Here is a 15,531-nt window from a genome sequence, read left to right as displayed (position 1 = left end):
TAACTAGTAAATGGGTCACAGTACAAACAGTAATTCCTGTGATGTACCTTCATTCAACATAATAAATATTGTTGAGAAAGACGAGTTCACAGAAATGTATTGTAGGCCAAATAAGCAAATGAAATAGCTTATTAAATACTACAAACATTGGAAGTTATTTAATGTAGCAAATTACACATTCAATATTGACTGGTTAATGAACTTAAAGCATCTTATGTTTAAACATCCAGAATTTCAGAGAAGATAAAAGTACAAAAGGTTGTCAGGATTTCCCATTAGAGTCTTCAGTACTAAAATTTCAAGTTTTTGAACCCAAAGTGATACTATTGAAATGCTAGTAAATATTAGCTCTATTCACACAGTATTTAACATAGGTCATAAAACTAAAGGATTCTTGGTCTATAGCCTGAAAAAGAACAGTTCAAAATACTTAAGCTTTTTGTGAGCAAACTTACAACTTGCTGAGTTGGATTATAAAATAGAAATAGTGCTAACCCACTAACCCACTCACTTTATTTCCTTGTAGAATGAAAAGAGAAGAGCCCCTTTTCTGTTTTTAAATAGGAATACACCTATTCCTCACTTACTGACTACCTCATTATCCAACATTTCGCATTTATGACAATAGTAAAAAATCTACTACCCGACTATTTTGCACATTATCGATGTATATCTGGCAGTAATGAACGCCAAGGGGCAAAGCGAGAGTTAACGCTGGCAGTGACAGTTATGGTTATGTGTCAACTTGGCTAGACCATGATACTCAGTGGTCTGGCAATTATGTAATAATGTAATTTGGCAGTTATGTAAAGACGTAATCATCCTCCATTTTGTGAGCTAATGTGGTCATCCTCTATTTTCACATAATGCTGATTTTCACACAACAACCTAGTCTCTTTGGATCCTAGCCATGTCGATAAGTGGTGTAATATTTAGGTAATATTTAGGCTTTATTTAGGTAATATTTAGTGGGTGTAATATTTAGGCTTTAGCTCTGTATGTTTCTGGGTTCCACCTGGTATTATCCACAAGAGAAGACATTCCATTCAGAAGGCCACGCTTTCCAATAATGAGCAATTTGGCAAGAACTTGAAAACTTGGCAGGCTTTTCAAGGTTACAAGTCAGAGGACTCTGAATCTCTATACTCTTTCCCTGCAATCTTGATTTACAAAATCAACAATTCAAATTCGGCAGTAAGGCAACAAGCTCCCGAGTTCCATGGAGTATATCAGTTCTGTGCACCAGGGTTTCAAAGCTAGATCAGGTAAAAACCAAAACAGAACATAAAGGGAGAAAGTGAAAAGAGCAAGTAAAGAAGAGATGGAGGGTAGGAGGAAGGACCAACAACAACAAAAGGCCAAAAGAAAACATTATGTTACAGAAGATATGCTTCAGGGAGCTGATGAGTATTTGAAATTGGTCTCTACCAGTCTTCAAGATGCTAAGATAGAGAAAGAAATCAGCTATAAAACAAAGATGAGTGTTTGAACATCACTGAACCTTGTATTTATGACATGTGCTATGCAATCATTGAGCTATATAATATTCAATAGGAAAGAGGTTTGGGGATGTTCAGCTAGCATGGAATTAGGACACATGAAATAAAAATAAAATTAAGAAAATAAAACAAGAGAAACGGGCCCATGCTATATAGCCCATGAATCTCATTGGCTTTATCATGAAAGTTTATTGTTTTTAATCCTACTACAATCAGCTACCAGTTACATACAGTAAAAAACAAAAACAGCCACAAAGCAATGACGATAGAGATAGTCCGTGACATTGTACAGTGAAGGAAATATTCTGTCAGAATCCTCCAGTGGACCCCACCTGGCTTCAGAAGTTAAGCTATCGCTCCCTCCCTCCCCAAAATAGTTAAAAAGAAAAATTAATGTCTTGCTTGGGTACAGCAAGATTCTAATACCTCTTGGGGACACTGGAGAACTTTAAAAAACTAAAGCAGTAGAATACAAAACAAAAACTGAAACGTGGAAGCAAGGTGACACACAACGAAGCTCTGTGAGGCCTTGGCTTCAGATCACCTCAAAACGAACCACCTGGAAAGAAAAGAAAAGGCTGTCAAGCCAGGGAAGAATAGGCAAGTAGTTCACATCACTCCACTCCTTTCCAAATCTACAGAATGCAAGCTTTTCTCAGGTCTTATGTTTTATAAGTGGGCCAGGTTACCGAAAATTGCTTCCCTTTATTGCTTCCTGGCATTGTCAATGTTAGCAACTAGCAGAGACTTAACTCTTTTTAGAACCAGAAAATAATAAAGGGAAGAGAAGCATTTTTTGTAAGGCATGCTGTCTTCTTTATCTCAAACCCTCCAAAGCAACCACACAGTAGGCTATTTATATGACTGTGCACTCTTACCTTAGAGGAACAATGATTCCGATCAAAAACTAAGTCTCATATATATTTGGTTCGATTGAGGGCTTTTTCAGCCAGGTGACCACTTTCATCTGTGATCTTCTCCCAATCAGTCTGTCCGACCACAAAACCTATGGCCCTTTTTCTATCTGCATCCTTCTTTTCTTCCAGGTCTGCCCATCTCACCTAAAAAGAACACAACATTAGTCTGGGCTTTAGGAAAAATAAACATACAAAGGGCCTCCTCCCTCTCTGAATAATCTAAGGAGTAGGATAACTAATGTGAAACTAGGAGTGTAAACAATTAAAAATTAACCTGAGGGAATTAGAGGAAGCCATATATTTTAAGTCATATATGGCTGGTCAACTACCAAGTCCCAGCCATTCTACCTCTGGAACAGTTGAGGTCTCAGCTCAGTCCTTTCCTCTCCATCTCCTCAGCCACTCCATGTTAGTTCACTGACCTTACTTCTCAACTGAAGTAAAGCACTAACTTCTACCTAGCCTTCCCGTCTTCATTCTCATCCCCTCAAATTCATTTTGCCAAGAGTAATCTTCCTAAAATACGTGCGGTCACAACTCTCACCTGCTTTAACTCCTTTCCCTACAGCATTTTTTTTTTTTTAATTGTGCTTTAGGTGAAAGCTTACAGTTCAAGTTAATTTCTCATACAAAAATTTATACACATATTGGGATTGTTATGTGACACTAGGTGCAATCCTTATGACAGCACACTCCTCCTTTCCACACTGGGTTTCCCGTATCCACCCAACCAGCTCCTGTCCCTTTCTGCCTTCTCATGCTGTCTCTGGACAGGAGTCGCCCATTTAGTATCATGTATCTGCTTAAACTAAGAAGCACACTCTTCACGAGTATTATTTTATGTTTCACAGTTCAGTCTAATCTTCGTCTGAAAAGCTGGCTTCAGGAATGGTTTTAGTTCTGGGTTAACAGAGCATCCGGGGGCCATGTCTTTGAGGGTTCCTCCAGTCTCAGTCAGACCACTTAGTTTGGTCTTTTTAACGTGAATTCGAGTTCTGCATCACAATTTTTTCCTGCTCTGTCAGGGACTCTCTGTTATGTTCCCTGTCAGGGTGGTCATTGGTGGTGGTGCCCGGGCACCATCTAGTTCTTCTGGTCTCAGGCTGATGGAGTCTCTGGTTTATGTGGCCCTTTTGTCTCTTGGGCTAATATTTTCCTTGCATCTTTGGTGTTCTTCATTCTCCTTTGCTCCAGGTGGGTCGGGACCAACTGATGCATCTTAGACGGCCATTTATAAGCTTTTAAGACCCTGGATGCCACTCATCAAAGTAGGATGCAGAATGTTTTCTTAATAAACTTTGTTATTCCAATTGACCTAGATGTCCACCGAAACCACGGTCCCTAGGCCTTCCTCCTCCCCCAATCCAAGTGTTTGGTTGTGTTCAGGAAGCTTCTTAGCTTTTGATTTAGTTTAATTGTGATAACTTCCCCTGTATTGTGCCCTACAGCGTTTTTGACAAGCAATACAAAATTACTTCTAGCTCTAAGAGCACACTGTGCATTTCACATCTCTGTAACTTTGCACTTGCTGTTTCCTCTTCCTGAAATGTCTTTTCCCTAACATTGTCCCCTGACATGAGTCTAGCAATCATTCTCTGCTTTTTCCTCTCTTTTCCTTTGCCAGTCAAATAATTAGTCATTCCTTCCCAGGAGTTACTTCTGGATTTTGACACATCTACTTTTGAACTTCCAGGCTGTATTATAATTATCCAGTTATGGATCTGTCTTCCTGGCAGACTATAAAAACCCTAAGTCAAGGACTGACTTTTATTTATTTCTACACAATTAGTATTTCTTGAATTTTTTTTTTTTTTACTGTACTTTACATAAAGGTTTACAGAACAAATTAGTTTCTCATCAAACAGTTAGTACACACATTGTTCCATGACACTGGTTAACAACCCCATGACATGTCAACACTTTCCCTTCTTAACCCTGGGTTCCCTATTACCAGCTTTCCTGTTCTCTCCTGCCTTCCAGTCCCTGCCCCAGGGCTGGTGCGCCCCTTTAGTCTTGTTTTGTCCCATGGGCCTATTCAATCTTTGGCTGAAGGGGGAACCTCAGGAGTGAACTCATTACTGAGCTAGAAGGGTAACCAGGGGCCATACTCTCAGGGTTTCTCTAGTCTCTGTCACGCCAGCAAGTCTGGTCTTTCTTTCTGAGTTAGAATTTTGTTCTACATTTTTTTCCAGCTCTGTCCGGGACCCTCTATTGTGATCCCTGTCAGAGCAGAGCAGAGCCAGTGGTAGCCGGGCACCATCTTGTTGCTCTGAACTCAGTCTGGTGGAGGCCGTAGTAGATGTGGTCCATTAGTCCTTTGGACTAATCTTTCTCTTGTATCTTTAGTTTTCTTCATTGTTCCTTGCTCCCAAAGGGGTGAGACCAGTGGAGTATCCTAGATGCCCGCTCACAGGCTTTTAAGACCCCAGACGCTACTCACTGAAGTAGAATGTAGAACATATTCTTTATAAACTATGTTATGCCAATTGAAATTTAATCTTAAGAGAGAGAAAACAGGGAGCTGGTATTGTTACTTTCATTCATGAGATAAAGAGACCAAGAGACTGACCCAACTGATACCATAATTTATGGTACTCTGATTTTTTTTTTTAAATGCAGATACCTACATATTATATTACTAATACAAATAAAAATTTATATACATTCTGTAAAATTTTGAATTCTTCAAAAGAGAGACTATGAAACAGTTGTTTGCAGTGCACGGCACCAATGTCTACAGATATTGTATTTTAGATACGGCTTGCGGTTTATTATCTGTGACAAGGGAACCAGGGCATGGAAAAATACTATGCTTTTTACACTAGACCTGGAAATTCGTTACCGCTCTCAGAGGTACACTGACTTTCCTCATTATCATTTGCAAGACTGGTAATGAAATGACTAGGCTTTTCCAAGAACCAACCACTTGACCAAACAGGAAGATAGGTAGTAATAGCAGTAAAATTATTGACAACACTTGACTCTTCTTAAAGATTTTGGAGTGTGGAGAACTTCTGGTTTAGTTTCTTTCATAGCCTTTAGTAAAACGCCTAATAAATGATGTCAGCTTTTATATACAAAGATCTCAGAGCCTTCTGCCCATTAATGCTGATGTGTTTATTCTGATTCATACACACTCTATCCGCTCCTCTGAGATCAAGGGTAGACATTTTAGAGAAAGATAGCTATGGCTAAGGGGGATGAATGATCGATAGACAGACTGGGACCACTGAATGCTGTAACCAGCACACAGTAAATTTAAATCCATGACCATCCTTAGCACAGAGTTAAATACACTGATCAATCTCACCCTGAATAAACTAAGAGCTACCTTTTAAATCCCTGGTTTAAATTCTAGGTCTTTAAAATTCAGACAGAATAAAGAATGTGGGATTAGAAGAAAAGGCATGTATTTTTTAAAAAATAAGCAGTATGTTTTGGTGTAACTGCCCAAAGTTTTAAACTTGAAATTAAAATATCTGGAAATCATTCACGATTCTAATATATACTGATGCTATATTAAAATTATTTACTTATATGTTGGGCTCCTCCATTGGAGGTTGCTCCTTAAGAAGCCTTACCCACAGGGCTGATACATGGATATTCAATGCTGTAGAATGAATGAATGATTACCATAACACTAAAAATATAAAAGAAAATATATAAGGAGTAGAATAAATGACCTTCAGCTAGAAACGCCTTTTTAAATGTCAGTGCTCCTCCTAATCTACCTGTTGTTGTTAGGTGCTGTCGAGTCTGACTTAAGCCAACCCCACGCACAACCGACTACTTGCAGATGGGACCGCTGTAATCCATTGAGTTTTTTTCCCCAAATTTTATTTTGTTGCTGAGAATATGCACAGCAAAACATATGTGAATTCAACAGTGTCTACATGTACAATTTTGGGACACTGATTACATTCTTCGAATTGTGCAAACATTCTCACCCTAATTTTCTGAGTTGCTCCTCCTTCATTAAATAAATTCACTGCCCCTTAAGGTTTCTATCTAATCTTTCAAGTTGCTGTCATCAGTTTGATCCCATGTAGACAGTTCTCAAAAGAGCATAATGCTCAAGGCAGACTTTTTTACTAGTTAAGCTAAGCTACTGTTCCGTTTTAAGATGACTTCAGGGGATATTTTTGGTTTAAGGTTTAAAGAGTATCTCAGGGCAATAGTTTCAGGGGTTCATCTATCCTCCATGGCTCCAGAAAATCTAGAGTCCATGAGAATTTGAAATTCTGTTCTACATTTTCTTCCCTTTGATCAGGATTCTACTATGGAATCTTTGAGCAAAATGTTCAGTAATGGTAGCCGGCCACCATCCAGTTCTTCTGGTCTCATGGCAAAGGAGGCAGTTGTTCATGGAGGTATTTAGCTACACATTCCATATCCTCCTCCTATCCCTGATTGTCCTTCTTCCTCTCTTGGTCCAGGTGAATAGAGACCAATTGTTATGCCCTGGATGGCTACTTGCAAGCTTTTACGACCCCAGGCACTATGCAACGAATTAGGAGGTAGAACAGAAGCATCAAACATGTTATCAGGGCAATAAACTGAGATGTCCCATGAAACCATGACCCTAAACCTCCACACCAAGAAACCAAATCCCATGAGGTTTTTGGTTGTACATAAGCAGCCTCAGCAGCTACTCTTTTTTTGTTTAGCTGCTGTTGTAAACACACCTATCACACAATTTTTGCCAAGTCAACTTTTTACAGGTGTACAACTTATAATTTTGCAGCAATTACAATAATCGGGTGTGCAACCCTACCCTTAATCAATTCAATTTTTCCATCACTGTTAACCTCCCCTCCTCCCTCCCTCCAGCCCCTGGTACTACTAATAAATTTCGGCCTCTACGTTGTTGTTCTTAGGTGCCATCGAGTTGGTTCTGACTCATACTGACCCCATGCACTATAGAATGAGACACTGCCTGGCCCTGTGCCATCCTCACGATCATTGTTATGCTTGAGCCCACTCCTGCAGCCACTGTGTCAAACCATCTCATTGAGGGTCTTCCTTTTTTTCACTGACCCTCTACTTTACCGAGCATGATCTCCTTCTCCCTCCTGATAACATGTCCAAGGTATGTAAGACATAGTCTCACCATCCTTGCTTCTCGTTGTACTTCTTCCAAGACAGACTTGTTCATTCTTTTGGCAGTCCACAGTATATTCTTCACCAACACCACAATTCAAAGGCGTCAATTCTTCTTTGGTCTTCCTTATTCATTGTCCACCTTTTGCATGCACATGAGGCAACTGAAAACACTATGGCTTGGATCAGGTGTATCTTAGTCTTCAAGGTGACACCTTTGCTCTTCAACACTTTAAAGAGGTCTTTTGAAGCAGATTTGCCCAATGTAATGCACTCTTGATTTCTTGACTGCTGCTTCCATGGCTGTTGATTGTGGATCCAAGTGAAATGAAATTCTTGACAACTCCAATCTTTTCTCTGTTTATCATCATGTTGCTTATTGGTCCAGTTGTGAGGATTTTTGTTTTATGTTGAAGTGTAATCTATACTGAAGGCTGTGGTCTTTGATCTTCATCAGTAAGTGTGTCAAGTCCTCTTCACTTTGAGTAAGCAAGGTTGTGTCATCTGCATATTGCAGGTTACTAAGGAGTCTTCATCCAATCCTAATGCTCCGCTCTTCTTCATAGAGTTCAGCTACTCAGATTATTTGTTCAGCATACAGATTGAATACGTATGGTGAAAGGATACAACCCTGACACATACCTCTCCTGACATTAAACTATGCAGTATCCCCTTGTTCTGTTCGAACAACTCCCTCTTGATCTGTGTACAGGTTCCTCATAAGCACAATTAAATGTTCTGGAATTCCCATTCTTTGTAATGTTATCCATAATTTGTTATGATCCACACAGTCAAATGCTTTTGCATAGTCAATAAAACACAGGTAAACATCTTTCTGGTATCCTCTGCTTTCAGCCAGGATCCATTTGAAATCATCAATGATATCCCTGGTTCCATGACCTCTTCTAAATCTGGCCTGAATTTCTGGCAGTTTCCTGTCGATATACTGCTGCAGCCACTTTTGAATGATCTTCTGCAAAATTTTACTTGTGTGTGATATTAATGATATTGTCCAATAATTTCCTCATTCAGTTGGGAACAGGCATAAATAACGTGTCTCTTCCAGTCGGTTGGCCAGGAAGCCATCTTCCAAATTTCTTGGCATGGATCAGTGAGCACTACCTGCCTTTCATCCATTTGTGGAAACATCTCACTGGAGCCTTGCTTTTTTGCCAATGCCTTCAGTGCAGCTTGGACTTCTTCCTTCAGTGTCATCAGTTTCTGATCATATGCTACCTCCTGAAATGGCTGAACACCAACCAACTCTTTTTGGTATAATGACTCTGTGTATTCCTTCCATTTTCTTTTGATCCTTCCTGCATTGTTTAATATTTTGCCCATAGAATCCTTCACTATTGCAACTCTTGGTCTCTATACATTTGCCTTTTCTTGTCTTTTTACGTAAGTGAGGTCATACAATATTTGTCCTTTTGTGATTGGCTTATTTTGCTCAACATAATGTCTTCAAGCTCCATCCATACTGTTGCATGTACTGAGACTGCATTTCTCCTACTGCCTGAGTAGTATTCCATTGTATGTATGTGCCATACTTTGTTGGTGGGCATTTAGGTTGTTTCTACCTTTTGGCTATTGTGAACTGTGCTTAAATAAACACTGGTGTACAAGTCTCTGCTTTCAAGTCTTTTGGTATATACCTAGGGGTGGAATTTTTTTTTTTTATGGTAGTTCCACTTTTAGTTTTCTGAGGAACTGCCACGCTGTTTTCCACAATGGCTGTACTGTTTGGCATTCCTACCAGCAATGGTTAAGGGTTCCAATTTCCCTACATCTTTGCCAATGCTTTTTTTTTGTTGTTGTGGTTGTTTTATCTTAGCCATTCTTGAGGGAGTTAAATGGTATCTCACTGTGGTTTTGATTTGCATCTCTCTGATGGCTAATGACACTGGGTGTCTTTTCGTACATTTGGTGGTCACTTGAATGTCCTCTTTGGTGAAATGTCTATTCATGTCCTTTGCCCATTTTATGATTGGGTTATTTGTCTTTTTGTGGTTAAGCTATAAAACTTTTATGTATTTTTTGATTATTAGATTCTTGTCAGATATATGGTTTCCCAAGATATTCCCCCAGTCGGTAGTTTGTCTTTTCATTTTTTTTGGTAAAGTCTTTTGATGATCAAAAAAAGTGATGAACAAATGTGTTTAATTTTTATGAGGTCTCATTTATTTATTTTGTCTTTTGCTGTTTGTGCTTTTGTTATTGTATTAGAGAATCCATTGTTGAAAGTTAGGCCTGACCGCATTGCCCCTGCTTGTTCTTCTAAGAATTTTATGGTTTTGGTTTGCACATTTAGGTCCTTAATCCACTTTGAATTTGTTTTTGTGTACAGTGTGAGGCACACATCCCATTTCATTTTTCCACATATGCAAATCCAATTTTCCCAGCACCATTTATTGAAGACTCTTCTTTCCCTGTCAAATGGACTTAGCACCCTTGTCAAAAATCAGTTGACCACAGATGTGTGGGTTTATTTCTGGACTTTCAATTCTATTCCATTGGTCTAGTGTCTATGCTTATACCAGTAGTAGGCTGCTTTGATTCTGCAGCTGTATAGTGTATTTTAAAATCAAGAAGTATGAGTCCTCCTACTTTGTTCTTCTCTTTCAACATTGTTTTAGCTATTCGGGGCCTCTTGCCTTTCCATATGAAGTTGACGATTGGTTTTTCTACTTCTGTAAAGAAGGCTGTTGGAATTTTAATGAGGACTGCGTTGAATCTACAGATCGCTTTGGGCAGCCTTGACATCTTAACAATATTAAGTCTTCCAATCCATGAACATGGAACATCTTTTCATTTATTTAAGTCTTCTTTAATCTCTTTCACCAGTGTTTTATAATTTTCATTGTATAAGTCCTTCACATCCCTGGTTAGATTTATTCCTAAGTATTTTATTCTCTTAAATGTTATTGTAAATGGAATTGTTTCCCTAATTTTCCTTTCAGATTTCTCATTGCTGGTGCACAGAAACCCAAGTCATTTTTGTTTGTTGACTTTGTACCTGTAACTTTCCTAATTCCTCTATTAGCTCTAGAAGTTTTCTTGTGGATTCTGTTGGGTTTTCTAAATATACGATTACGTCACCCATGAATAGAGATAATTTTACTTCTTTTCCAATCTGGATAATTTTAATTTCTTTTTCTTGTATTATTTCTCTGGCTATGAGTTCTAATACAATGTTGAATAGAAGCAGTGAGAGCAAGCACCCTTGTTTTGTTCCTGATTTTATGGTGAAAGCTCTCAGTCTTTCTACATTAAGTATAATATTGGCTGTTGGCTTTTCATATATGCCCTGAGTCATACTGAGGAATTTCCCTGCTATTCAAATCCACAGGGTTTTTATTGGCTGATTTTTGGAAGTAGATCACCAGGCCTTTCTTCTTAGACTATCTTAGTTAGGAAGCTCTGCTGAAACCTGTTCAGCATCACAGCAACACACAAGCCTTCACTGGCAGACAGGTGTTGGCTGCACACGGAGCGCACTGACCAAGAATGGAACTTGGGTCTCCCACATGCAAGAGGAGAATTCTACCACTGAACCACCACTGTCCCCATCTTTTTTTCCTTATCTACCTAGAGATGCTTTTATTGAAATTTATACCACATTTTCTTTGGCCACCTCTCTCCATGGGGAAAAAAAGTTATAATACAGAAAAATTTTCACTAATATTCAAATGTTTGAGGTACATATATTTCATCCCTTGTCACCAAAAATACTTCTAAAACATGTAAGTCCAGCAAACAAATACCATGGAAATGTTTACCTCCTACAGTCATCAAAGAAATGCAAATTAAAGTTCACTTGAGCTACCATTTTTTTTATTTATTGTACTTTACATGAAGGTTTACAGAGCAAACTAGCTTCTCATTAAACAATACACAAATTGTTTTGTGACACTGATTGCCAAGCCCATGACATGTCAACACTCTCCCCTTCTCGACCTTGGTTTCCCCATTACCAGCTTTCCTGTCTCCTCCTGCCTTCTTGTCCTTGCCCCTAGGCTGGTATGTCCATTTGATCTCATTTTGTTTTATGGGCTTATCTAATCTTTGGCTGAAGGGTAACCCTCAGGACTGACTTTGTTACTGAGCTAAAAGGGTGTCCGGGGGCCATACTCTTAGGGTTTCTCCAGTCTCTGTCAATCCAGTAAGTCTGGCCTTTTTTTTTCTTAAGAGTTGGAATTTTGTTCTACATTTTTCTCCAGCTCTGTCTGGGACCCTCTATTGTGATCCTCGTCCAGGCAGCTGGTGGCGGTAGCCAGGCACCACCTATTTGTGCTGGACTTAGTCTGGTGGAGGCTGTGGTAGTTGTGGTCCATTAGTCCTTTGGACTAATCTTTCCCCTGTGCCTTTGGTTTTCTTCATTCTCCCTTGCTCCTGATGGGGTGAGACCAGTGGAGTATCTTAGATGGCCTTTGAGCTACCATTTAATACCTAACTAAGCAAGTGAAAAGGGGCCCTGGTGGCACAGTAGTTAAGCACTTGGCTCCTAACCAAACGGTCAGCAGTTTGAACCCACCAGCTGCTCCATGATAAAAAGATTTGGCAATCTACTTCTGTAAGGATTTACAGCCTTTCAAACTCTATAAGGCAGTTCTACTCTTTCCTATAAGGTTGCTATGAGTCGGAGTTCAACTCAACGGCCATGGCTTTTTTTTTTTTTTTCCTTAAGCAAGTGAAACTTTAAAAAAATAAGTTATATTTTAAAGCCTAACCACTTAGGTAAAATTCTAGTGTGATCAACTCTACAGAACTACCTTTTTGTTATAGAAGTAAATCCCAGGAACTCATCTGGTATTTCCAAAAAAAGAATTATATAAATTGAGAGACCCCAAGAAAGGAATGAGGAATGTACCTAGCATTTCTTTCTACCTATAGGACTTCCTTATACTCTGATATTGATTTTGGGGACTGGCTTGAGAATTAAAAACTATGTGAAATCAGGGTGTAAGGCAGGGGAGGAGGCTTAAAGAGGAGCCACTGTAAAGAACTGCAAGTGTGCTGCTCAGCTCTTTGCCTCACCCAACTCACAAAGAAAATTACATGAGATCTGTGGTGCGAATGATTACTTTCATGTGTGGCCTTTCTATCCATGGTCTTGTAACTCCCACCCAAGTGACTGGGTGGGGCTGTGTGATAAGGTAATTGCAGCCTACCAAGTGGATTGGTCAGTTTTGCCTTAAAAGAGAGCCAATTCCAGAGCAAAGTGGATCTTACCACCACCAAGGAAGAACATCCAGGAGAAGAGAGCACATCCTTTGAACCTGGGACGCCTGTGCTAAGCTCCTGGAAGCAGGAGACTGAGACCAAGAAAGAGAGAGAGAGCAAGCTGTATCCCTGAAGACAGTGAGAAGCAGTGGCAAGGGAGATCTGGCAGAAGAGACCTGGCAGCAGGAGACAGTGTGGTGGGCTTTCTGGCCCATGGAGAGAGAAAGCTAAGTACCTTTGGGGAGAGGCCTAGGGCCACAGAGAGATGCGCCTGTGAGCACAGTTGGGAAGAGGTAGAACTGATGGAAGAACTGTATCCTGAGAGCCTGAGCCTGAATTGTAACTGTTACTTCCCTAATAAACCCCATAACCGTGAGTATGATCTGTGAGTTCTGTGTGGCCACTGTGATGAATCATTAAACCTAGCAGTGAGTGCTGTGGGACAGTTGGTGTCAGAATTGGTAAAGACGGCCGAGAGAGGAGGCATGTCTGACCCTCACCTCATAAGAATCAGCCTTGGGCTGTTGATCCTGGTTCTCCTTCCCCCTTGTGGGGTTGGAGGATGTCAGATACCGCCCCATGCTATTTTTATAGATCACCTACTACTTTATTAAGAAAGTGGCAGCTGAGTAAAAATAGAGAAAAATATTTCTCATTCCAGATTAGTCGTTGTTACCAGATGTACACTGAATTATTATTCTCAAGGAAAAGCTACTTCTGATAGCCTCAATATTAAAACAGGAATCCAAAAACCAAACCCACTGCTGATGAGTCGATTTCAACTTACAGCGACTCTACAGGACGGCGTAAAACTGCCCCATGGGGTTTCTAAGGAGCACCTTATGGATTTGAACTGCCGACCTTTTGGTTAGCAGCTGAACTCTTAACCACTGCACCACCAGGGCTCCAAAGCTGGAATAAGTAGCCCAGGCATAGGGCTGGGCACAAAAGGAGGGCCACTAATTGGACCTCCTTCCCCCATTCCCTCAAGCCATATAGATGATGGCAGGTTTAGGGACTGTCTGCAGTATCTGAAAAAAAAAAAAAAAAAATTTTTTTTTTTTTTTTTGGAGCTCTAAAACCTGGAATTCTTTTTAATGGTACCCACTGTACTGAAGTTTTACTGGCATATATATTCTCGTAAACAAAAAAGTCTTTTAATATTCAAGCTCTGAGGAAATCTATAGAAAAATAAACACAAAGAACAATTTGTGTTATGGACTAAAATATGTCCCCCCAAAATATGTTATAAATCCTAACCTCTATGTCTGTAGTTTAATTCCATTTGGGAATGGGTTGTCTTTGTTATTTTAATGAGGCAGGATTAGTGCAGGGTGTGTCTTGAGTTAATTTCTTACAAAATATAAAAGGAGCAGGCAGAAATGGGGGAAGATAGGTGCCAATCCACATGAAGATCTCCAAGGAACCAGGAAATAGAAGCTGAAGAGGAAAGGACCTCTCCCCAGAGCCGACAGAGAGAAAGCATTCCCCTAGAGCTGGTACCCTTAATTCAGGCTTCTAGCCTCAACTGTTATAAAAAAAATTTGTTCATTAAAGCCATTCACTTGTGGTATTTCTGTTACAGCAGCACTAGATAACCAACATGCAAAGATGAAGAAATGATGCTCTAAATCATCCTTCATTAAAAAAAATGCAAAATGAGATTTCTTTTTCCCCCCACCTATCAGAAAGGCAAAAGTTAAAAAGTTTGGTAATAGCTCTTCTGGTATGAATGTGGAAAAACAGGTCTATTTACTTACATGTGGGTGTAAATATAGGTACAAGCTTTTTGGAAAACAATTTTACAATACCTGTCACAGTGATAAATCATATATTCTTATGATTTTAAAATTCGCCCTACGAATGTACTTGCAAAAAGATGCCAAGACATATGCACCATGACTTTCATCGCAGTGTTTGTATTAGCAATAAAATGGAAACAACATAAGCATCCATCAACAAGGGACTGATTAAGCAAGTGATGGTACAGCCAATGGCATACCAGGCAGCCATTTAAAAAGAGCAGTATACTTATATAGAAAGATAAAGACAGATTAGCTAGAAAAAAATCTTAGGCAAAACAGTATCTATAATATGTCTTTTGCTTTGCTATTTTGTTTTAATGGATATACACATATATCACTTTTACTGAATTGACATCTATGTAAAAGACTTGTCCAATCTCCTGGCTTCATTTCTCTGCTCCTGTTCATGGCAGTACCTCTCCAAAATGTTGTCTGCGTTTGCAGTCTGTTCTTCATTTCCCATTCATTCTCAATCTGTTCCAAAACTGGCTCTGTCCCTCATCTCTCTATGAAAACTGCAATCATCACTGAGCTCCACGTTGCCAAATCCAATGGCCATTTCTCTATTCCCAACTTAACTTCTCTGAATCATATAACAATTGACTACTCTTTTCCTCTTGAAATACCTCTACCTGAACTTCTAAATTTTGGAGTCCTGAGTCCTGTTAATTTTTCTATTTATACTTTCTCCTTGGGCAAGATCAGCCCCATTGTTTTAAATACCACTGATACACTAATTACTTCCAAATCTGTAATTTCAGCCTGATCTCTCCCATGAGTTTCACACTAGCAAATTCAACAATTTGACATCTTCACTTAACTTCTAACTTAATCAGTCCCTCACTGAACTTCTCATTTTTCTCTCTCAAACCTGTGACTCCCCTGCGTTTTGTGAGCTCATAAACGATAACACATACATGGAGTGCTGAAGGCCCAAACCCCAAGGAGTCACCTTTGATTCCATCTACTCCTGGACCTTCCACATAT

At 39.5% G+C, this 15,531-nt stretch overlaps 1 protein-coding gene across 1 annotated transcript in view; it reads right to left on the bottom strand.

The window, feature by feature from the left end:
• Positions 1–1,668: 1,668 nt before the first annotated feature.
• Positions 1,669–15,531, bottom strand: part of YLPM1 (YLP motif containing 1) — an 87,534-nt gene continuing 73,671 nt past the window's right edge. The window contains exons 20-21 of the mRNA XM_003408770.4: positions 2,378–2,560; positions 1,669–2,058 (exon numbers count right to left, since the gene is read on the bottom strand). Coding sequence (XP_003408818.1) covers positions 2,414–2,560 — 147 coding nt within the window. The 3' untranslated portion in view covers positions 1,669–2,058; positions 2,378–2,413. The remainder of the gene's footprint in view (positions 2,059–2,377; positions 2,561–15,531) is intronic.

This window comes from Loxodonta africana, chromosome 10 (assembly GCF_030014295.1).
Source record: "Loxodonta africana isolate mLoxAfr1 chromosome 10, mLoxAfr1.hap2, whole genome shotgun sequence".
NCBI lineage: Eukaryota > Metazoa > Chordata > Mammalia > Proboscidea > Elephantidae > Loxodonta > Loxodonta africana.
The sequence above is the reverse complement of the archived record's forward strand: the minus strand, read 5'-3'. Positions and strand labels throughout refer to the sequence as shown.